Source organism: Myotis lucifugus, unplaced genomic scaffold (genome assembly GCF_000147115.1).
Source record: "Myotis lucifugus unplaced genomic scaffold, Myoluc2.0 scaffold_3, whole genome shotgun sequence".
Lineage (NCBI taxonomy): Eukaryota > Metazoa > Chordata > Mammalia > Chiroptera > Vespertilionidae > Myotis > Myotis lucifugus.
The window spans coordinates 3,231,118-3,256,540 of NW_005871051.1; the positions used below are offsets into that span (position 1 = coordinate 3,231,118).

The following is a 25,423-nucleotide window of genomic DNA, read 5'->3' on the forward strand; positions in this document are numbered from 1 at the left end:
GTTGAACTCCCGCAGGGACACTTTGCATATTAGCCTTTTATATATATAGATGATTCCAAATGATAAAAATACAGTACCTCCCTACCAACATTCACGCTCCTTCAATAAGTAATATGGTTTCCTCACCCTTGGGTGAGACTCATGAACAATGAGGTCCCTCCCATGCACAGCGACACATAATGCAGAGGTGATATTGTTGCTGCTTGTCTGAGCAGTACCGTTGTACTTAGAAAGACATCTTTAGAGGCAAGAAGAATGATTGTTTAAAGGAAATTTCATTAGTTTCATGGCACTCTATTCAGGCAAATGAATCACACGATGGACCGGAAAACTGAAAGTCACAGCACATGTGCTGACATGTGAACTTGCTCAGGTCAGCAGCCCCCACGGGCCACGTGCAGGCACGGATCACCTTGTTTACCTCCTGGAAATGGCCCCGGAGTGACAGGTTTGGGCAGTTACAGCAAACAGAAACAATGGCTGCCAAGTGGCCCAACACTAAAAATTTAACCTCTTCCAAATGTTCATTGAATTCTTAAGGCTTTTCTTTCAACATGGAATGTTCTAGCATATTAAAAGCATGCCACAGACATACACTTAAAGAAAAAAATCTATTTGGATGCTGTAAGAAGATAGAGAATAAATACTTAGAGTCCTGTTAGTTAACTTAATGTAAATTCTCACTTGGAATTTTCAAGGTTGTTTCTTTTAGGCTAGTCTTTCAGTAACATGTTGGCTTCTCATCGTATGTAGCTTAGTGCTATAACTATAGTACCCTCAAAAGTAGAACTTATTCCTTAGAGTAAAAGGTTAATTCCTTGACTCATCGATAATTTAATAACAGTTATATTATGAATATGTAAGAACATTTTTCAGAATTTCAAAAACACTGTGGATACTCTTCATGCTAAACTACATGCAACTTCCAGAAAAAACATCTATGACAGCGTGAGTAGCAGACACATGATTTTGGAAACAAAAGAACAGGAAAAGACACACACAAAAATGAGAGTATAAAACAGTCAACATGCTAAATTCAGGAAATTAATTTACATCTATATAAACATACAGCAATTTCCATACTGGAGATGGAAGCCATGGGTAGGCAAACAGGAAGCAAAAGGTCAACATACTGTATAATAATTTGGGGAAAAAATACCTAGAATGACAGCCCTTTAACTATAATCTTAAACATAGATGGTTCTTTAAAAATTATTTCAGAGAGATTAACTGGGGGATTTATATGCATAACTTGATAGAAAATAAAAATCATCTCAGTCTTTGGACAGAAGAATGCCTAATTCAAATACTGCTTGCCACCAGTATGTTAGGGAATAATATATACTAAAGTTCCTTTGGATACACTGAGCTATACAATTTTTTTTAGCATTAACTATCCAGGAAAGTCTTCCATAACTATTTTGAACACATGGACTTCTGTGTGAATGAAATTTCCAACGTGTGTACTAAAAGACAGATCTGCCATGGTCTGCGGCACCAATGCAATGCCGCAAATTCCAACTCTACTCACTGCCGCTGTGAGTCCACAATGTCAGACACTGTCCGTGGTCCTACCTGGGCGTGACCGCTCGTTCAGTCCCCTGAACACCTTGCAAAGTGTATCTAACCCCAGCATGTATTCTTTTTTTATCTTTATTGTTTAAAGTATTACATAGATCCTCCTTTTCCCCCCATTAACCTCTTCCAGCCTGCTTCTGTCCCCCGCCCCCGGCCCTCACCACCCCATTGTCCGTGCCCATGGATTATGCATATATGCATACAAGTTCATTGGTTGATCTCTTCCCACCCCTCCTCCTTACCTCTAAGGTTCAACAGTCTGTTCATGCTTCCATGTCTCTTGCAGTGACCAAGCAAGGATGTCTTAGGCTTTGGAACAGGCCAGCGGAGCAGTCACATTGCCAGCAAGACACATAGGTCTACTATGTCAGAGACACTGACAGCTCACTAAACGGCTAAGGGCGTCTCCCGTTTCCCAGGCCCCTGGCAATTGGGCAGATCCTGAAGCTCATGCTGAACGACAGCCCTGAACAAGAGTGAAATGTGTCACCGTGGGGCCATAGCGTTGGGGAGCTGGTATAAGAGTCCCCAGCTCTCTCCCTCCCCTAGACACCTGCCTCAGGAGGTTTTCTGTTCCAGACGGTGTAATGACAAGATGGCTGAGCCTCCCATCATCCAATTTGGCAAAAATCAAGAGGGTGGTGACCCTGCTTCACTACATGACAGGACAAAGCAAGACCCTGCCGACCCATGCTGGCCACCAGCATCAGCAATAAATCATCTTTTGTTCCCTAAGCCACTGAGGTTTCGGGATTAGCTCGTTTCTACAGCACAGGCCGACCTATTCTGACTAATACAGGGTTGGGCAAACATTCTAGTAAGTTTACATTGTGAGTATGGGAAACAGTTTCATCTTGTATTATCACTTATTATTGTATGACTTTCCGTAAGAACAACTGTAAACCTACTTTTGCCCCACCCTGTATAACTAGGTAACAGAAAGTACTTAGGAGTGAAGTTGTGCCAAAACCATTTCATGCGCAAAGCTCTTATTTTCTAAAAACATTCTTAAACACTAAAGGCATGACCCAAAGCAACTTTTCCTTGGCAGTAATCATGTAAAATGCCTCATGAGCTCCAGAACAGACACACTCTTCACTGCATTTGACAGCTATTCTTAAAATCACATGCCCAGCACATGAATTCTTTGTTCCCTTTGATTGACTTTCGGATGAAACTACAGTTTTCCCATTACCTCGAAAATCCTGTTGGTTTAGAACCTACAGAACACTCAAGTTTACGCACTGCATTGTTGAGCATTCATCCTTTAAGAGTTATGTAATTCCGCGTGCTTTGTGTCACAGGAATGGATTTTGCTTTCTGTTACCAGAAGGGGACACCTTAATGTGGAAATCTCTTCTTGTGTTTCATTCTGTGGGTGAGCTTATACTTCAGCTTAAGACTCCCAGGAAATGACTTTATGATTGTTACTAATGGCCAAAATAATGACGAGAGTTTACAATCAGCAGTACCTGACCGTGAGCCCCACAGCTTTAGCACATTATCTTACTTAATTCTCATGATATTGGTACTTTTTTAAATAATATATTTTTAAAATATATTTTATTGATTTTTTACAGAGAGGAAGGAAGAGGGATAGAGAGTTAGAAACATCGATGAGAGAGAACCATCCACACCTCCTACTGGGGATGTGCCCGTAACCAAGGTACAGGCCCTTGACCAGAATCGAACCTGGGACCCTTCAGTCCGCAGGCCGATGCTTTATCCACTGAGCCAAACCAGACAAATATATTTTTATTGATTTTTTTTTTTTTAGAGAGAGAGGAAGCGAGAGGGAGAGAAACATTGATGTGAGAGTGAAACATCAATCAGCTGCCTTCTGCACACCCCCTACTGGGGACTGAACCTGCAACCCTGGCATGTGCACAACATTTTGGTGCACGGGACGATGCCCAACCACCAGAGCCACACCAGCTAGGGCTATTGGTACTTATCTTAGTCTTTTTTTCTTATAGGTTAAGACACTGTGGTTTTAAAGATTACATAATTCACCCAGCTAGTAAGCAGTTTGGATTTACTAGTCTGTCTGACTATAGAGCCTGCGCTCTTAACAGCTGGTAACAGAATTTCTTCAAGTGTGCTGCATGTAAGAGAGAACTATACCTCACACAGATGACTTTTCCCGAGCCTTACTGCTTAGGACAACGTCAGGGTAGATAATCACTCGTTTTGTTTTCATCAGGTGGTTTAAAAAAAAATAGTAACAGTACAGGTGATAATCCAGTATTGCCACGATCATGAAGGTGTTGAACAGATAACTACAGGATAGAAAACAATGGACTACATGTTTCAACACAGAGAGGAAGCAGTGAAGACTGGGACACCAAACACAAGTCCCAGCCTAAAATGCCTCCAACTAGCTGTATGGCATCACCCTTCCGGATCTTAGCTTTTTAAGGTTTTTTTATTGTTGTCGTTAATCTTCCCAGAGGATATTTTTCCATTGATTTTTTTTAAGAGAGAGTGGAAGGGAGAGGGGGAGGGGGAGGGGAGGGGGAGGGGAGGGGGAGAGAGAAACATTGATATGAGAGAGAACAGGGCCAGGGATTGAGCCTACAATGAGGTACATGCCCTTGACTGGAATCAAACCTGGACCCTTCAGTCGACAGGCTAACACTCTATCCACTAAGCCAAACCGGCTGAGGCCTGGATCTTAGTGTTTATCCATAAAATATCAGCTAACGTGTTGGGATTTTAGATCTATAAAATATATGATCTTAGAATATGCCTTTGAAACAAGAGGCACCTTTATTTTTTTATATCCTTTATGTACTCATGCTCCCCTCCATTTATCTATTCGACTTGTACTTGTATGCAATAGAAATGAATAAGTAAATAAATAAAATATAGGATCTTAATGCCTTGGCTAACGATTGTGACCTTACCTTATTTTACTATCCAAATGCAAAGAAATATGAAAAATGTCATAGGCTATCACCAGCCATGCTATTTTTTTAAGGCAGAGTCAAAAGGCAGTTGTTCTGCCACTCATTTTTGAAGCTATCATGGACACGTGGGCAGTGAGATGTGTACTCTAAGTGTGGTCCAGGCAAATGCTGGTCAACTGCATGTGACGGGGCCCCTGACAAGATAAGAAGCTGTGCCAGAATATGAAATACCCACATCAAGCCCATTGTTTAGTGTAGACCATTTTTAATAGCAAGGTTTTCTAACTAAGTGAAGCAGTTACACTGACCCACACTCTGGAGAAAGCTTCTTATCTAGTGACAAACTGGTGGTAGACCAGCACTCTGAGTAGCGCAGGTGCACAGCACAGGTTATACTTCTAATTGTCACAGTGTGCGTCCTCCTCGCTCTGTTCACGTGTCTGAAGTCACCTGCAGATGAGAAATGGCAACTGAAGCCTTTACAAGTGTTTTCCTTCTGAGTGGTCAGAAAAACCAGCCCACGGCCCAGCATTCGGAGGAATCAGGGTATGAGCCCGAATCGATGTCATATGTTCCGCCTCCTGCTTGAAGGGTGTCCGACTGACTTTCCAGGGAAAGCGATTGAGCTGGGCACCTTAGCTAAGTGTTTGGCTCTTGTTACTTAGCGAGCTGAGGAGGCGGCGATGAGTAGCACTGTCCAGTGTGAGGGGTCAAGCCTCCTGTGGAAGACCAACGATAAACCATAACGCTAGTGATTTCCAAAAACCACATCCAGGGCATGAGCTGCTGCAGTGTGCAGCTCCAGGGCCATCATATGGCTACACTGCAAGCCTCGGGGTCTCTGTGAGAAATGGTAATTAGCATCCGCTTCCAGAGCCATGTTTACACCCAAAGTTTCCCCAGATGGTGTCGATACTTTCAACCGCTTTTCTTTGTATTCCCAGCAGGACCTATGTACTGCCTGAAACGGCTAGAGGAAGATGGATGTGTCTGATCCAGGAGGATCTATTTTCCCTCCAGATTCGTAGTGCTGAAAGTCAGCTGGAGTGAGTTATATAGTGTAGACTATAACAATTCGCCAAACAAAACCAAAACTCAGAGGGAGGAGGGTGGGAGACATCTGTAATAGCATCAACAATAAAAAATAAAAAACTCAGACTGTAGAGGCAGAAACACTAAGCCAAGAGAAACACAATCAAAATGCAGAGCGTGCCAATAAGCGACACCTCGCCAGCACGATGCTCGACCCAGCCCTTCCCCTTGGGGACTGCTTTCTATAGAGACCACTCTCTGTTCCACAAATAAAGCTACGCGTTGCTAGGAGACAGCCCAGATTCTCAGGGCACAACCTAAGGGGAGCGGCTTCTTCCCACCACGAGGTATAGAAATCTGAAGCTATTCCTGACGGCCGTGCTGCTGTTATGAAACCTACACAATCAGCACATCTATTTCACAGAGCGCTCGAGAGCTGTTCTGCCCTGACACTCGTAAATCTGACATACTGGTAACTGGACCCCAAAACTCTTTTCCGCCTCCTGGTCTTGTGTTTTTCCTCTTCTTTCAGGTCTTCTCCAAATGTAGCAGCACCTCACCTGTCCTCATTTCATAATGCCCAAGAAAACGCGCATGTTTTCAAGTTACCAATGACTCCCTCGAAAGACCCTTCCGATTATTAGTAGTCCTACTCAGCTTTTCAAAGTTTCCCCACGACTTGGAGTTACTGTTTGCAAAGCAGTTTTTGCTTTGCCTTTTTCAAAACAACTTAGCGGTTTTCACTTCTATCCAAGCTTCCCCACACGCTCTCCCTGAAGCAGTAACTACCAAGGTAGCCCGCTCACCCCTCGCCCTGCCTTTTGAAAAGCAACTGGCACATCTCCTTTGCCCTTTCTCGCCTTTCTGTACAGCCACCCCAGCAGCTCAGGTAGGAATAACTGCTGGGATGAGAAAGCCTCATGAATTAGCACTTAAACAAAGAGGGGAAGACTTTCGCGCATATAGCAAGAACTTTGGAGCACCAGCCCAAGCGCTTTCTAATGTTCTGTTATGCATCCTTAGCTTGTATTCCTCTTGATTGATGCCTTATGGTTGCCACATGGATACAACTTAAGATATTACATCCTGCCCCGGCTGGCGTGGCTCAGTTTGTTGGGCATCGTCCTGTGCACCAAAAGGTTGCTGGTTTGATTCCCGGTCAGGACACATGCCTGGGTTTCGGGCTCGATCCCCAATTGGGGGCATGCAGGAGGCAGCAGATAGATGATTCTCGCTCATCAATGTTTCTATCTCTCGGTCCCTCTCCCTTCCTCTCTCTCTAAAGTCAATAAAAGCAATAAAAGCATATTTTTTTGTAAAAGCATATTTTTTTAAAAAGGAGATATATGTCCCAATTCTACTTTCTGAGCTCAATCCTTAGATTAATTCCAGATTTAAAACTCTGACTCTATTTCTGCCTCTAGAACACAAATATTTTGTGGCTTTGGTCACCCAGAGATAAAATGAATTCTTTGGTTCCTTCTCGAATTAATCTAGATAGAGAAATATAACAAGTGGGGTAGGGAAACAAAAAGGAAGGCAGGGGAGAAAGTCTGGAGTAACAGGAGTCAATGTCTTAAGTGATTCTAGCATCTCACAGATTAAGTCATTCACACCCACGAAAAATCATCCCATATAAAGAAATAAAACTGATTATGTCCCAAAGAAATCTATAATAATAAAAGGGTAACATGCAAATCAACTGAACGACCGAACAGCAAAACGACCGTCCAGACAACCTTCTGGACAACCATGCTATAACACCCACTGGTGCCAGGCCAGCCAAGGTGGGTATGATGCAATTGGTCGGGGACCTGGCCGTCGCCCCAGGATCGCCCTGCAGAGGGAGGCCCAGGCCACCGACCAGCGGTCTGCAGCGGGTGGGCGGGGCCGCCCTCTGTGGGGGCCATCCATCACGGGGCTCCTGGACTGTAGAGGGCACAGGCTGGGCTGAGGGACCCCTCCACCCCCCTGCCGAGTGCATGAATTTCATGCACCGGGGCTCTAGTATCACATAAAAAGCATTTAAGAAACCACAGTCTGCTATTTATATTCTCATATTAAGCATTGCAAAATCTAAAATAAGAGGGAAGGAAAAGGCATTATGAGAAAAGTAAAAAAAGAAAAAAAGTTTATAAAATCCAAAAGGGTGAAATTACATAAGAACCAAAAGAGTTACTGCCAAAAAGTAAAATATTTTGTGAACCTAAAAGGTACCATAAATGAAAATATCATGTTTACGTCATGGAACTGCCTCACTTTGAAAGTGTATTTAAACGCACTTGGGGGAAATGTTGAACGCTGAAGACTTTCCCTCTGTTGTTGTCTTAAGAGATAGAAAAAAAAGAAAAAGTCATTGATGTTTTTTGTTGTCTTAGATTTCCTGCTATCCAGCATGATGAAACATTTAGAGATACAAGAGTAAATACAAACAAATAAATTTAAAATTCCTGGTCCCGGAGAAACACGGAGCACAGTGGGTTTAACACGAATACGATTTCAACAAGGATGTCTGTCACTTTGCCTCAAACGGGGTTTCCCAACAGTGGCACTGGGGACACTTGGGAGCAGGTAAGGCTTGGTTGTGAGGGGCTGTCCTCCGCGTCTCAGGAGATTTAGCAGCATCCCTGGTCTCCCATTTCCCCCGCCAGCTGTACCAACCAGAAACGTGTCCAGACATCACCAAATGTCCTCTGGGAGCAGAATCGCCCTGGTTGAGAAGCACGGCCATAAACCAGTCTTTCCCCCCTAATTTATTTATTACAAAACCCTCCCAAAATGCTTGGTTTATAATCTACATGGAAAGCAATGTCGTCTTTCTAATAAAATAACTAATGTTAAGTGTTTTTTTTAATTCCCTTCATTCAGTGAACAAGTTCTCCAATGCTGGGGAATGTTAGATTTCATTGTCAAGTTTGATTTAGCTTTCCTACTGGCTGCTGAGAAAGTTTTGACCTTTGCTTTCCAATAAGCAGACTTCATACTTTCTGGGACACTGTTATTCATCACTTGCCCACCTATGAATACAAATTAGCTAAAGAGAGCTGGGACTCGTTTATAAAAACACAGAGCAACCTATTTCTAACTCATATGTTAGAAGAATATGACACTTTCTTCACCTAATGGATCGGGGACACATCAAAGAATTCTGAACTCATACTTTAGACTGCAAGTTGTTCTTAATGAAATTCAACCTTCAGGAAACACAGAGCAGTTTTTCCAATCCGTTATCTAACTCTAGAGCAGCGGTTCTCAACCTGCGGGTTGCGACCCCTTTGGGGGTCGAACGACCCTTTCACAGGGGTCGCCTAAGACCATCAGAAAACATATATAATTACATATTGTTTTTGTGATTAGTCACTATGCTTTAATTATGTTCAATTTGTAACAATGAAAATACATCCTGCATATCAAGATATTTACATGACGATTCATAACAGTAGCAAAATTACAGTTATGAAGTAGCAATGAAAATAATTTTATGGTTGGGGGTCACCACAACATGAGGAACTGTATTAAAGGGTCGCGGCATTAGGAAGGTTGAGAACCACTGCTCTAGATTATCTTCTCCGTCCATTTAAAAATATCCATAAATGCTAACAGCCACCTCTTTCCAAAGTGCAACTATTCCTCAAGGGTAATAAGAAGTTTTAAAAGGGAAAAAACTGTAAAATCTGCAGATTTGGGAATTTAATTAGGAGAGAGATGTGACCACAGACTTCCTATCAGCAAAGGTACCTATACTGTTGTCTCTCCTCCTCCGACCAGGAAGACAGGACTCCCCGGCCCCGCTGTCTTCATTGACCCGTGTGAGCGTGTCTACAGGAGAAAATACAGAAAAGCACAGTGTCGCAGGGACGCGCGTGGCCCGGGTGCAGCAGGCCCACGGCGTGACTCACCGATGTGATACAGTCCGATCCAGTCGCTGGGGTCCACCTCCTCCTTGATGTCCCAGAAGATGATGAGGTTCTGGGCGCGGCCCAGCGTGTACTCGTACATGCTGGCCGTCAGGCTGGAGCGGCTCTCGGAGGTCACCAGGTCCGTGTCGCTGTTGGCCCGCTGCAGGGCCATGTTCTCGGGCCGGGAGCCCTGGGCGAGGCTCTGCAGGTTCTCGGGGCTCAGCGTGTAGCGCATCTGGGGGTTCCGCCGCCGCACGAAGAGCAGGTGCTCCCGGGCCGAGCCGGCCATCCCGGCCGCCTCTCCGAGGGTGGCTTCCTACACAGCTGGGGACAGGCAAGCACAGCGTTAGGGCCGCAGCACAGGACTTAGCGACACAAAGCCTTGGGTGAGTGCCTGGCCCTGCACTAATCCCGGCTTCAGAACTAAGCCCAGACTCCACCGGCAGCTGATGGCGTCAGAGGCCGCTGAGGCCGGAGGATGGCAAGGCCCTCGACCTCCCTCCGCCCAGCTCCGCCCAGCAAGTCAGGAAGCAGGGGTTTCTCGGCCATCCCTGGTGTGTCCTCCTCCTGCAGAAACGGCATCCTCTCCTCCACCACCCACCCACCCCCACGCCCCCATCACATAAGTATTCGCTGCTGCTATTACATTTCAAAATAGCAGGACAGAAAAATCTGGCACATGCCAACAGGTGAACTAGACCACTGAGGACGAGTTCATTTGCTCGGTTTCCTTCGCATGGGAATGTAACTCACTCAAGTCTTTTTCAGGAGCCCCTCCCGTAACCACAGAGGCCGTCATAGTTAAAACTACAGCACCCGGCACACGCACGGCACTTACTCTTTCTAAGACATTCACAAATATATACAAGTTATTTCTTTCTTTATTTAATTTATCTTTACTGTTGAAAGTTTTTCCCCTTTTTCTCCCCCAATGACCCTCACCACCCACACCCGCCATTCCCCCTCCCCAGGCCTTCACTGCACTATTGCCTGTGTCCAGGGGTTATGCATATATGCATGTAAGTTCTTGGGTTAATGTCTTCCCACCCATCCCTGCCCGCCTTCCCTCTGAGATTCGTCAGTTCCATGCTTTCATGTCTCTGGATCTATTTCTTCTTACTTATATGTGGAACCTAATGAACAAAATAAACTGACAAATGAAATAGATACATACACAAGTTATTTGCAAGTCTTTTTTAAAATATATTTCTTTATTGATATCAGAGAGGAAGAGGGGGAGAGAGAGAGAAACATCAATGATCAGAGAGAATCATTGATTGGCTGCCTCCTGCATGCCCCCTATAGGGATCGAGCCCGCAACCCAGGCATTTGCCCTTGGCCGGAATCAAACCTGGGACCCTTCAGTCCACAGGCCGACGCTCTATCCACTGAACCAAACCAGCTGGGCGTAAGTCTTGAGTTTATAAGTCAATCGCTTCATATATTTACATTTCACCCAGCCTGGATCGATTCACCTACTAAACGGAGGTAACGTTACTGTGCCCTGCAAGACCATTGTGAGGAGAGAAAAATCATAAGTGAGTGCTCAATGATAAGCCACCGCTGCTCATAGGGAATAGAATCAGTATCATCATCAATTACATATGACATGTTTACTGGACTTCTTGTGATCTCTCTGTAAGGTAGATAAATGTTGAATCACTATGTTATGCACCTGAAACTAATACTGTATGTCTAATATAATCCTCTAAACATTTTTTAAAAGCAACTACTGTTATTTTAATAGGAAGATATTATAATCACCGAATTAATGCCTTGTTTAGTTTGGAGTAGCTCTCTCTGGCTTAGAGTCTGGGAAGAGTAACACTAGGACTTGAAAAACAGATAACAGAAGTTAAACACTAAAGACACCCCAATAAATTTAATTTTTTTAAAAAGGAAACAATAAAAAGAAGACCATCTTTACACACGAAACACACTATCAGCTCTCTCTGGTGCTGGCTGACCCCGTGCTCAGTACAAAGGAGAAAAGCCGCCCATCCTTGCCGCGCCCCCCTAGTCAACGTGGCTTCCAGCTCCCAGAGCTCAGACATCAGCTGCACCGGGATCCACAGGCCTTTGAGTTACACAGCTCGTGACTCAGCCACAGCGGTTAAGGAACTGGTTCTGCATAAAAATGCCATTCCGACTTCCTATCAACCCACTCGTCAAAGGACTTTCGGGAGAGCCCACCTCTCCCGAACTGGTGACTGCACGCGGTGAGGTGCGGGTTAGAGAGAGAAGGGAGGAGGAGGAGGAGGAGGAGGGCCTGCGGCACAGAACGGGGAGTCAGTCAGTGGGAACCTCACCAAGAGTAACGGGCAGAGACCACCCCAGGGTCTTGAGCAGAGGAGTCCGCCGTGAAGCTTACGCCTGGGAAACTTGATCTGAGCAAGTAGTAGGGCTGATGGTTGGAGGAGGAAAGCAGAGGTGGGGAGCCAATTAGCAGCTACCTGGTTCGCTAAGGCATCTGGCACTGAATGCTGAAGAATGGACTTCAGTTACACAAAAAGGGAATAGCAATCAGGAATTTTTAAAAAAAAAAAAAAGAGCCCAAAGACTTGGCAACAGATTGAATACAGGGGGTAAAAGTGAAAAAGAAATTAGGACTAAATTCTGGATTTTGCATCTAAGGGACAACAGGATCCCAGAAACATTGGTAAGGCTGGGAAAACTCAATACCGTGTTGGGTGAGTTAGCAGTCAATGCACTGTATCTCAGTAACTAGGTCCCAAAGACTCCCATGAGGGTGGGCGTGAGTTCCTGGTTATCATGAGGCCAGGGATAAAACCAATATTCAAATGTAAGTTTCTGCTTCATAACGGCCTCAGTATCTACTAATTAAAATTGACCCTGCCACTGAATCTCTAAAAGGCTTATTAGGTCAGTGTTTAAAAACCTCATTCGGATGTTTCACTTTACACAACTTAGATCAACAGAAAATAAATAAAGTCAGAATGCCTAGATGACAGTGAGCAGCTATTAACCAAACCTGCTTTGGAAAATTTCATTTTTCCCTTATAGGAAAGGTAATGTCCAACACCATGCAAAAATGAATTTGCAAAGTCTGATAAAAATGAAAAAAAAATCAAACCACTTTAAATTTTATAGTTCAAAATTGTAGTCTAGAACTACCTTAATCAATGCAATGTTCGCATATGAAAAAAATAGTGCTACTCAACCAACCAGAATGGCTGCTTTTTTTCATTTTTTCCTACTGGAATCTAAAAATTCCTGATTGGCTTCTTGGCTTCATATCTACGCCTTCTGCAATGAGAAAGGCAAATTTTCTTCAGAATATTATCCACGCTCTTCTGAAAAGCTCAGAAGATAAACCACGTAGTAAGGAAAACTGAGTCGTCCCCACCGTATCTGTTAAACAGAAAGCAGTTCTTCAAAGCTCTTAGATAACCCTCCGGACACCATTTCCCAGGAGGCAGCTCTCCCCAAAGCCCTCCCTCTCCTACTTGTGATGAGGGCTGCACTGCGCTGCCCTCCCAGCACAGACACCGGCCTCCGCAACACGGAGCACGCAACCCCTTGACTTCCAGAGGTCAAGGGAGATGCAGTTACTAAGCAAACGGCAAAACACCTGAGTAAACAACTTCGTGCCCAAAGCAGCAGCTTTTGTTTAGAAGACACAGGCGGTACCAGATGACAAAGACACGGAGCAAGGGTTTTTTCTTAAAATACTTTCGCTAAAACATCTGGAGGTCAATGTCAATTCACTAAAGCTCACCTGAAGGGAACACGTTCATGATCAAGTGATTTTTACAGACTGGAAATGCAGCCCGGATCTTACCCTACGCTGGACATTGATAAATAAAACCAATAATAATAATTAGCATCCTGTTTCACCCTTCAAATTCCAAAAACACCACACACACATACACACACACACACACACACGCACACACACGCACCCACACGCACATGCTCACACACGCACACACGCACACACGCACATGCACACGCACACACGCACATACACACGCACACACACGCACGCGCGCACAACCTTGTTCAACTACACTACGCTTCAAACTCCATGTGTGTTTTACTACATGAATGAGAGAAAAAGGGGGGGAACAACTATTTTGATGTCAAAAGACTAAAGACCATTCACCTGCAGAAAGGAGGGGTGAGAGAGATCTAGGAAATCAGAGACCCATCCAGCTGGCATCTGAGACGAAGAAATCCATTCCCAAACTGCCAACCACGGTCCCTCCCCGGTGGGTGTCCCCTGTGCCCACTGCTCAGAGAAAGCACAGCCACTTCTCGGTGTGTGTCACACATAATCGTAACCAGTGCTTAGCTTGCCCGGCAAGAGGTGCTGGTAAAACCCTTAAGGACAGAAGCATCTCTCCTAGACAGCCTGCCAGTCAACGCCCATGACTTCAGGGCACTGGACAGGGAGCCTGGGCTGACGGAGGCCGCCCTCACGTCTCCCTCGAGGTTGGAAGTGTCAGAAAGCGCAATTTTCCCTCCAGGCTGCTGTCCTTTGAGAAAAGGCTTTTCTCCCGGCGATTTTATCAAATGACACCTGATGAGCCACAGCAACTCTACAGAAACCCAAGGCGGTGGGAGAGAAGCGGAGCCTCAAAAAGAAGTGAGCTGTTCCAGAAGAGGAAATGAACGCTGGGCAAAAATAAAGGAAAATGAAAAAAAACACTAACAAAATGTCAGCGCCCAAAAGGACAGATGCTTAAATAAAAACATAGGATAACGAGGAGGGGGGGAGGGGCTGGGGGGGGATGGGAGATATCAGTAATACTATCAACAATAAAAAATATATTTTAAAAACTTTAAAAAAGAATATAGGATAGCGAGTGTGGGGAGAACAAAGGCAGCATCTTACTCATTTATCTCAATAGTGGAGGACAGACTGTCAGGAGTCCCTTCATGGAATGATAGTCACTGGCACAGACACCAATTTTTTTAAACATCGATCTATACCTCTTAAATGCTATTAAAACAAGAAGGGCAAAACTTCATCTCAAGAATCATTTGTAAACATCATGTCACATTAGGAAAGTGGAAACCAAAACTTCATATATTTTCAAGACCTTTTTAAAATTCCACCTATTTTTCAGTAAATGCGGAGGAAGTGGCATGGTCTATCCAGGTATGAATTAAAAAAAGAAAGGTTCTTTGTTTTCATAACCAGTCCTGTGGGTGGTTTGCTTGTCTAGTCGCAAATACTGACGAGTTATGTGAGGGAAATGGAATCAATTCATTTTAGAGTCATCTCTTCTGAAAGACATTAAACTTTTACTCCCTCTATATCCTTAGGGGGAACAATGCCTTTTTTCTTTTGCATGAACACATCCCAAAGCATAATCTTCAGCTAAAGCTGCAGATAATTACCAATAGTTGGTCAAAGGAATTCAGCTATTTCAGAATTCTGCATTATTTTGTGTGGGTTGAAGCACATTTGTGTGGGAAAGTTTTCCTTGCAAAGAGAAACCACAAAACATAAGCTTCTAGTTACTGAGTGTCGAAAGCTGCTAAAAAAGATAACCAAGCGCGCTTAAATACAATTGTTTATTCCATGAAACACCAGAGGTCACACCTATATAAACACTAGTGATGGTAGCCTGCACACTATACCCACAAAAGACATTGTCAAACCTTCATGCTCCTCCCTTTCCATCCCCACTGCCACAGCAGCACCAAGCCAAGTTCACGTCCTACATCTAGACCAGTGGTCGGCAAACTCATTAGTCAACAGAGCCAAATATCAACGTACTTCTTCAAAATAGACTCGTCCAGGCCGAAAACTGACTTCTGCGCATGGGCCACGAAGTTTCCATCACACTGTACGCGTGCCCACACGTGGTATTTTGTGGAAGAGCCACATTCAAGAGGCCAAAGAGCCACATGTGGCTCGCGAGCCGAAGTTTGCCGACCACGGATCTAGACCATCACTTCCCAGCAGGCCTCTCTGACCTCTTATTTTCCCCCGGACAATCCATGTACTCTCTCCCAGGAGCATTTTACGACAACACTCCCAATAAGCTAAACAGCCTCATTAAAGGACCATGATGGAGATGAACAAAGGGGCAGGGGTGGGACCGAGTGTCAGTAGGGTGAGCAGGGCAGGCCTCTCACAGGCAGTGACATTCAGGCTGATGGAGCTGAGGCCTGGAGTCAGCAGGCCCTGCAGAGCCCAATGAGGTGAGGGTGGCATGGGTTTGAAGGGCGGCTCCAGGGGTCAGGGTGAAAAAGCCACATAATTCCAGAGATTCCCAGTGGCATAGAGAATCATCCAGAAGAACCAAAAAAATTAACTGAGCATCAACATGCAAAATACGAGTTAAGGAAAGACGAAATCATCTCTCTTCAGGGTTTAAAGTCAATGTCGTAAATGCAGGTGCTGAGCAACCTCCTGCCTCCACAGCAGAGCCCCAGTTCTTTCCGTAGCTTGATCCCCCTTATCCATGATACCGGGTTTAATCTCGATACAAGCATTAGGATAAACAGGTCTGAAAGCCTTCCCCAGAGGACTACTTGCCTTTTCATAGCACGAGTTTCCAAACATTTTTGACCAAGAAGAGGCCCTTTTTAGCTACAGAGTCATTATCCACCTCCACTCAATTAAGGAGCGGAAGAAGAAAGGAAAAAGAAAACACACACACACAAAACAGTGAACTGAAGACTTTTTAAAATGGTCCGCATTCCACCATGTCTCCCACGCAATGACAGCTGACGCCTGCCTGTCACAGCCCAGTGTCAGTCTGTCACTCGTGGAATCCCGACAGTCCAACAATAAACTGATGGCAAAGAGGAGCTGCATGAACTGACAAAAGATTCAGGAATTCAGAAAAGTCAATGAAAGGGATTGTGAAAAAGAACTTGAATCGCATTGCAAAGCCACAGATTAACAAGGGTCTGGCAAGGTTAGAAGAGTTGACACCTGAAGGACAAGAAAGTGAAGAGCAGTTTTAATGTTACAGGATTAGAGAGGCCGTGGGAAGGGACAGACACACACACACACACATACACACACATACACACCCGTGTAGTGTTTGTAATGTGACTCGCATGACTGTGGTGAGAAAGACAAATATCAGTATGTGTTATCATACCATTGTCTTGAAAAAGTTAACACCCTCCAACCCTCTAAAAATTTCAACACGTCACTTGTTCTGTTTCCTTCTAATAAATAAGCCATATTTGTGACTATCCTCTACATTTTTTGTGAGATAAACTGATTCCCATAATTCGAACTTTTGTCAAAAATCCAACCCTTTTCACCCTATTTTCTATGAAATGTGACTGACTTTAATAGGCCTGCTTTTCTGGCCTCTCCTGCCCCACCCTCACCCCCACGTTAACTCTACAGCTACCCTGTGATGGAAATGCGCATTCCAGATCTTACTTCCAGACAAAGGCACTGAGCTGATGGGTGGCACAGCTCAGCCCACACTGGCGCCTTTACAGCCTGCTGCCCTCCCGTATGCCACAGCTTCTCGTGGCTTCCATAACAAGGCCCCATCGTGCGGTACCCAGCGTTACCCACACAACTGGGGGATCTACAGGGTTTAAAGCCAGTGCCTTCAACGCAGGTGCCAAGCGCATCCCGCCCCACAGCAGAGTCCCAGGTCACCTGACACCTGACTCGCCTTCTTCCTCCCGCCTTCCCCTTCTCGTTCCTGGTCCACCTTCTGGAGCTTTGCAGACCTAGCTTACTGATTTGTTATGAGCCAAAGGTTTGCTATTATCGGTCAACTTTACAAGCCCATCGTGTTGCTGAGACGCCTCGATTTCCCTCTTTCGGGACAGGCTCCGCGGGCTCCGCCGGGGACAGAGCAGGCAGAACAGAGGCCGAAAGCGTGGCTTCCCGCTGGGAGCCCTTCCAGAGTGAGACCCGGCCAACATCGCGTCTCCTGTGCCTGTCTCTTCGCACCCATCCATCCTTACAGGATACTGACTACATATTTAAAAGATCCCCTGAGCAAGCACTTGTGCTTAGAAACCCTGCAGGGCCCGGCTGGCGTGGCTCAGTGGCTGAGCATCAACCTATGAACCAGGAGGTCACCGTTCGATTCCCAGTCAGGGCACATGCCCGGGTTGAGGGCTCCATCCCCAGTTGATGTTTCTCTCTCATCCATGTTTCTCTCTCTCTCATCCTCTCCCTTCCTCTCTCTGAAATAAATAAAAACATATTTAAAAAAAAGAAGAGAAACCCTGCAGTCAGCTGAGATGAGCAGTTCTCCTGTGTCAGTGCTGAGTCACATTCCATGGCTTTGAGTTTGTGTAAAGGAAGATGGTGACTGCCCTAGCCGGTTTGGCTCAGTGGATAGAGCATTGGCCTGTGGACTCAAGGGTCCGGGGTTAGATTCCAGTCAAGGGCACATGCCCGGGTTGCGGGCTTGGTCCCCAGTAGGGGGCGTGCAGGAGGCAGCCAATCAATGATTCCCTCTCATCATTCATGTTTCTCTCTCTTCCTCTCCCTTCCTCTCTGAAATCAATAAAAATATTTTTTTTTTAAAAAAAAAAGGAAGATGGTGATGGCTTATCCTAGAAACGGGGAAGAAAGAGACTGGTGATCCACGTCTGGAACCTGCCTGCAGCACCAGCTCCCTCCACCCCAAGGCACAGACGCACACACACTGGCTCTCAGTGCCCGATGCTCCCCGCTCACTCCAAGACCCTAAGTCAGTGATAGGCGAACCTATGACACGCGTGTCAGAGGTGACACGCGAACTCATTTTTTTTGGTTGATTTTTCTTTGTTAAATGGCATTTAAATATATAAAATAAATATCAAAAATAGAAGTCTTTGTTTTACTATGGTTGCAAAGATCAAAAAATTTCTGTATGTGACACAGCACCAGAGTTAAGTGAGGGCTTTTCAAAATGCTGACACGCCGAGCTCAGAAGGTTCGCCATCACGGCCTAAGTCCTCACACAGAGCAGGTTAGCGTCTCCTCCTCTCCATCCCCCGGAACAAATGAGAACATACGAATGGAGTATGGTCTGAAGCCTGGTGGAATGATTGCTAGAGAACAGATCATTCTTACAAAATAAGGACAGACCTATTTTAATTAGGTCATATATCAATTAAAGTTATATGACTGCAAGTAAAATGGCCAATCTCTTTCTAAAGACGCTCAGAAATTTCATTTGCTTCCATGAGTCAAGTTATATTCTCACTTATCAAATTTATAGAAATTGGATTCCTGCTCCCAAATTCAATATACTATAAGAAAAAGCATTTTAATCCATAGATTAAAATCTATTCAAATAAATAAATCCATAAATCTTTTTATAAATAAAATTAAATATCTATTTTTTTCTTAGACTGCTACATTATTCAATTTTAAAAGATTCCATGGCTTTACATAATAGTTTCAAACAAATTAAATCAATAAAACTGGTTGTGATTGGGGGGGGATCTCAAAACACTATGCACTTATCCGTTACCCCGTTAATCTAATTATTTTAATATGTTTTTACTGATTTCAGAGAGAGGAAGGGGAGAGAGAGAGAGAAATATCGATGAGGGAGAAACACTGATGGGGTGCCTCCTGCACTCCCCCTACTGGGGATCAAGCCCACACCCAGGCATGTGCCCCAACTGGGAATCAAAGGAAATCCTAACAGGCAACCTGGTGCATGGGACGATGCTCAACCAACTGAGCCACACAGGCTGGGCAGTCTCTGGCTGAGTTGATGCTGAGGTCTGTCAGACAATGAATTACTCCTAAAGAAGACTCTGAGAGAACGTAGCCCACTAAATTAGTAGTTTTATGCGAATGTGCTCAACGTCTAAGTAAAAAATAAACACTCCCTTCAGGCCTCAATACCAGCCAGACTAAACCCAGGGCGGGTGTGCAATGGAGCACAGCTTTGCGAGGGTTTCCATCAAAGATTTACGAAGGAAAGGACTCGCTGATTCGGATCTGCATATATGATCACGGAAGAAATATTTTGACTGTTTGCCAAAGATTCCTGATGATTAATGGCACTTGTTGATGTTAAAGGCAGCTTTAAAATATCACCTGCTTTCATTTTCAGTGGCAGTTTCTACTTAGCTACGCAAACAGAGTTCTCTCTTTATATAAAGCAGGTTATGGAAAACGTCACGTGTAAACCAGGGAGCTGGAGCCAGCGAGGGTGGGCGCTGCCTGTCAGGGCACATCCAAAGCTCATGAGCGCCCCCTAATGACGGCACACCTCGTCTCTGGGCAGCTCAGTGCAGGGAATCCGTCACTGGGGAGCTTCATGAAGGGCTCCATGCAAAAGACGGCCATGCACTCAGGAAGCATGAACCCCAGGTAACACTTGCCAACCGAATTTCACAGAAAATGAAGAGTTCAGAGAATAAGGGAAAAAAAAACTTTTAGAGCTTTGTTCCAATTATAAAAATAACACATGCCCACTATAAAATTTCAAAAGAGATGAGAAAAGATAACGAAGATAGCTATCAGCCACAATGTCACCACCCAGAGATGCCAGCCCACGGCGCTGTGGTCTATAGACACACGCACAGCGAGTCAGACGTACAGATGAGGCCGTGCCCCACAGCACAGACTGCTTTGTCACCTGCTCCTTTCCACGCAAAACATCATGCAGGTATTCGTATTAGTGCACAGAGCACCATATCATCCTTCTAAACGGTCGTAAGACTTTCCATTGATGATGTGCCATAATGTAGCTAAACATCTCCCTCAACATGGCCATTCAGATGTTTGCTATAAACCATACTGCACACACATCTCACACATTTATTATTACACTTGCCTGGCTACTTCCTTAGAAGTGGGATTGCTAGATCGTAAGGTGTTGAAGAGCGTTCCCACAAAAGCTTTAGAAAGGAGGTGCAAGAAACACCCCCCACACCTTCAGTGCAGGAGGGCCGGCTGTCTCCTCCCAGACACCTTCCCGACACGGAATGCTTTCCAACCTGGAGGCAGTTCAGTGGGTAAGAGGACGGGTCCTAGAACTAGCATCTAAGCTGGACGCAGCTCCCAGCTCAGTCCTGGACTCACTCCATGGCCGTGGGAAGTTACTCAACATTTCTGCAGATTTTTATAAAACAGGGGCTACATCTTTATACCTACCTCAAAGGGTGATTGATTGATTGATTGATTGATTTCAGAGAGAGGAAAGGAAAGATGAAAGCGTCAATGATGAGAGAGAATCATTGATCAGCTGTCTCCTGCATGCCCCCTACTGGGGATGGAGCCCATAACCCGGCCCCGACCCAGAATCAAATGGTGACCTCCTGGTTCATGGGTTGCTCAACCACTGAGCAACACTGGCTGGGCAACGGTTGTTTTTAATGAGTGAGTTACTAACACACCTAATACACAATAAGTATTCAATAAATATTTGCTCATATTATATTAGATAGTGTCCATCTGAAAGGTAAAAACAAATCTCATTTTTGTTTAAGTTGCATTTATTTGATTCTTACTGGGATTAAACATAGGCCATTTCATTTAATTTTTATAAGTATTTTCATTTCCTTGGCCTATTTTTTTAAGTAGTCAATCATATCATTTACTAATGGTGATTTCTCTATCTTCCTGATTTATTTTGGGAGGAGAGCTGTACTGGTTAGAATTTCTAAAACAAAGCTGAATAATATTAAAGGTCATAAATACCCTTATCTCATTCATAACTCTACAGTAATAAAAACATTTTTAAAATATTTGAAAATTAAAAATTATAAAATGTGTAGACAATTTTTTCTAGACATTTTTCTTACCAAGCATTCTGGAATACAAGTTCTGCGCTGTTTCTAAATTTTGGCATTCTTTGGGAGGAAAAGTCTTCTTCGATATTTTAAGTTAAAATAAATTTTACTAACTAATCTTGCATACACCAAAAATATTTAACTGGAAATATAAACTATAGAATAAAAATTATTATATTACTCTAATTTGTGAATTAGCAAAAGAAATTCAAAAGGCAATAATGACATTTCTCCACATCCCACAATCCCACACTCTGAAAAGGAGCCTGAATTGTTTCTAAATATAAAATCCTCCACATACAAATTAAGACCTACTTGCTAAGCCACAAAACGAGAGGATACTCTGATAACAGAGCAAGTTAGCTTCTTTTCCCCACATTAAACAACAGAGAGGACACTGCGCTAAAACTCTAAACTAAATCCCATATTCTGGAGGACCTCACCAAGTCTTAACAACATACATACGTCTGTTTGCTGCTGGCCTACGGTCTATAAACCTAGAGGCAAAGTTATAAAGCAGAATAATAACATATTTACTAAGGACTGAAAATGTGCCAGATCTCATGCTATGAGCTGGTACCATACACATCATCTTCCATCACCAAACATTGCCCCCCACTGGCTGCACAGTGCCTTTGCCCCCCGTCTTCCAAGAGCACCCTATAAACGGACTGCAGAGGGTCCTTTGGGAGTCATGGCTGACCAACTGGCCCCTGAGGAAAGACAGGGAAATGTCAGGGCCCCGGCGCTGCTGACACTTTGGAGCTTTGACTGGTGAGAGGTGGATTCCTGGAAATCACCATAATCAGCAAATAAGAGTCATCCTATCCCAGAGCACAGGCCCAGGTAGAATGACATTGAAGCACGCCCAGACAGCCTTCCTACTCACCCTTCTGGGACACTTGCCCTGAGCAGCAGTGAGCATGGCTAAGAAACTCGGGATTTACTTCTCGAAGGAATGGAATGTAAAGTGAAGCAAAATACACCAATTTAACAAAACTACCCAATAGAGCAGTTATAGCACTTTCCAACAAAACATGCTTCAAATGTAAACAACCTTTATTCTTTTTTCAAAAATATATTTTTATTTATTTCAGAGAGGAAGAGATAGGGAGAGAAACATCAATGATGAGAGTCATTGGTCGGCTGCCTCCTACACACCCCCCATTGGGTATCGAGCCCACAACCCGGGCATGTGCCCTTGACCAGGGATCAAACCACGACCTCCTGGTTCATAGGTCGATGCTCAACCACTGAGCCACACCGTCCAGGCTGTTCTTTGATAACACCTGTGCATGGGCTGTTCATTTGGAAGGACCCAAAGATTCCTAAATAGTAGGTCTACTGGTTCATATGCATCTATTCCTGGTATTCCTATGCCTTGAACGAGCTCCAAGCGGAGAAGAGAGATATCCAAATTAAGACTGAGAAGTAGAAATCATCTGGAGAAGCATCAATAGAGCCTAATGAACAGATACGGTACGGAGTCGAGACATGAAGTTCTGAGTGTTGAGCTGCTGACACGTTTGGTAAGACACTAGATACATCCGTCTCTACTCTGATCCCATAAAGCTTTGATTGTGTCAAGTGCCACATGTTGACCACTGCTTCATTTCAACACCAGATTCAGAACTGAAAGAACTCTCAGAGAGAATCTGGTCTAATCCTTTCCTTTTTGAATAACACCACTGAGTCTCTGAGTGCCATATGATTTCTGTTCCTACAGTTCAAATTAGTAGACCTGGAATTATGAGCCGCATTTCTCACCTACATGGAATGGCACCTGTCATCGTAGCTCCATGTGAGGTCATCTTGCAGAGTTGTTCAATATATCAGCATATGAAAGATCTTTTGAAAGACTTTCCTTTTTTTTAATGTTTTCATTGGTTTCAGAGAGGAAGGAAGAGATAGAAACATCAATAATGAGAGAGAATCACTGAAAGGCTGCCTCCTGCATGCCCCGTACTGGGGATCGAGCCAGCAACCCGGGCATGTGCCCTGACCAGTAATCCAACTGTGACCTCCTGGTTCATGGGTTGATGCTCAACCGCTGAGCCACGTTGGCCGGGCAAAAGACTTTCTTTTTTAAATATCACACTGGTAAAGAATGTGTGCGTTTCTCAGATATCTATCCACACAATAATACGTTCCACAAACTGGGTCAGGGAATCCAGAAATAATATAAATCAATTATCCCATCCTACTCACACTATTGTCCAATTCCAGACTTCTATTAACTGTGACCTCACCTAAGTAGGACCATATAACTTCCCAAAGCATCTCCCAGCTCTACAAACATGTAAGTCTGTGATTCGCTTACATCAGAACAATCATGTTCCCTACTTCTGTTTTCCTTTTCCACACAACGAACTTTCAAAAACGCACTATAGCCCATCTGGTGTGGGTCAGTTGGTTGAGTGTGGTCCCATGCACCAAGAGGTCATAGTTCGATCCCCAGTGTGGTCCCATGCACCAAGAGGTCATAGTTCGATTCCCAATCAGGGCACATGCCTGGGTTGCAGGCTTGACACCCCAATAGGGGGTGTGCAGGAGTCACCCGATCAATGAGTCTCACTCATCAGTGCTTCTAGCACTCTCTCCCTCTCATTTCCTCTCTCTCTAAAAATCAATAAAAAAATGTCTTAAATAAATAAAGAAAAACCCACTATAACCACAAAACTGTTACACCCCACCACCACCCTCACCCCCTTGAATGAAAATCTGTGACTTGGCACTGCTAGGTACTGACTGAAGAAAACAATACAAGTCTCTGAAAAGCGCCAGAGCGAAAACTATGAAACCAGCTGATGAAGATAACGAGAATGTAAACACATTGACCTAATGTGTGTCCAGATGACTAAGTACTAGGTGTCTGTTACACATTTATTTTATGTCCGGGACCATGTCCGGCACTGAAGAACACATGGAAAAAGGAAAAAGACTCCGTTCAGGTTCTTTAGAAACTTACAGTCCAGTGGGAAGACATTAAAAACACACCAGCACAGGACTACAAAAGTCAAATGTTAAATTCTGCACATAAGTAATAGAGGAATTACTGCTAATGAGCAGACAGGCAAAATAAATTAGCTCCCCAAAATGAATAGAAGTAGGGAGACCAGACTTTTTTGCAGACTTTGGATTCTACTCAACCCACCGTATTTTTTTTCAGTGCAAATTCTATTAAATGATTCAAGATGACAATGACATTTCTGGCTCCGTTAATAGTGCTTTCCAGATGGCCAATTCCTGGTTATGCTTTAATCAGGTCTCAGCCAAACAGAATCTTAAAACAATATAATCACTACTTCCCAGAAATGTAACCAGAACAGGTTTCCTTTTCATTAATAGGTCTTCTTTAAGGCCATTTATTTATAAAGCAGTTTGGAGTTTTTAGTAAATGAGAAACTTTTAACTTGAAGAAATCCCTAACCACCACCACCACCAAAAAAAAAAAGACACTGGAAAAAATAAAATGATCTTTCATCATTCTTAGCAGTGTGAGTATTACTGGCCATCAATCAGGTCAAAACAGCCGTGCTCTATCATCTCAACTACATTAGAAATGTATAAGCTAAGGAGACCCAGTGGTGAGCAAATGGCAAGACCAGGAAATAAAAGGAAAAGCCTGCAGGGTGTGGCCTACACCGATGAAACAGATGGCGAAGGGCGCCCGGAGGACGCAGCTCTCACCTGCTCATTGTCCCCTGCTTCAGGAGGACTTTCAATAGAGAGAGAGAGAGAGAGAGAGAGAGAGAGAGACACCTCTTGACTCCCACCTCCCACCAGCAGGGAAAGCAATGGCAGATTCTCCAGTTGCCCAGGCACTCACGCCCGGGCTTCCGAGTCCTGGCAGAAGGTTCTGTAGTCGCTATTGGCAATTAGGCACGGGTGTACGCAGTCACCCACGTCTGCCTCCCAAGTGATCACATCACCAGGGACCACAGCAGCCCTGTGGGTATAGAAAGGACGCCTCACCTCCTCCGTGAGATTAGAACAAACGCAAGGCTGCAGTGATTATTATAACGGGCACTGGTTCTAGCAAGTGTAATTGTTAGCATGGGTCACTGAGCCTGAGATGAGCTCTCCTAAAAGAGAGAAAGAGAGAGAAATGCCCTAGTGTCTGAAATGTTTGGGAATAAATAGAAACAGATCCAAAGTAGCATCGTCAGGCAACCCTGCACAAAATATATTTTTTTTAATTTTAATTGTAACAGCAAAGTGGGAATTTTAATAGAAATGAAAATTAAAAACTATGGAGCCAGGCTTCCTCCGATACTAACATAGACTGGCATCACTTTC

At 44.2% G+C, this 25,423-nt stretch overlaps 1 protein-coding gene across 1 annotated transcript in view; it reads right to left on the minus strand.

Moving 5' to 3' along the window:
- The window catches only part of HECW2 (HECT, C2 and WW domain containing E3 ubiquitin protein ligase 2), a 241,822-nt gene that overhangs the window by 157,579 nt on the left and 58,820 nt on the right, over window positions 1-25,423 (minus strand). Inside the window, 1 exon segment of the mRNA XM_023759762.1 lies at window positions 9,419-9,742. Within this exon segment, the coding sequence (XP_023615530.1) occupies window positions 9,419-9,707 (289 nt within the window). The 5' untranslated portion in view covers window positions 9,708-9,742.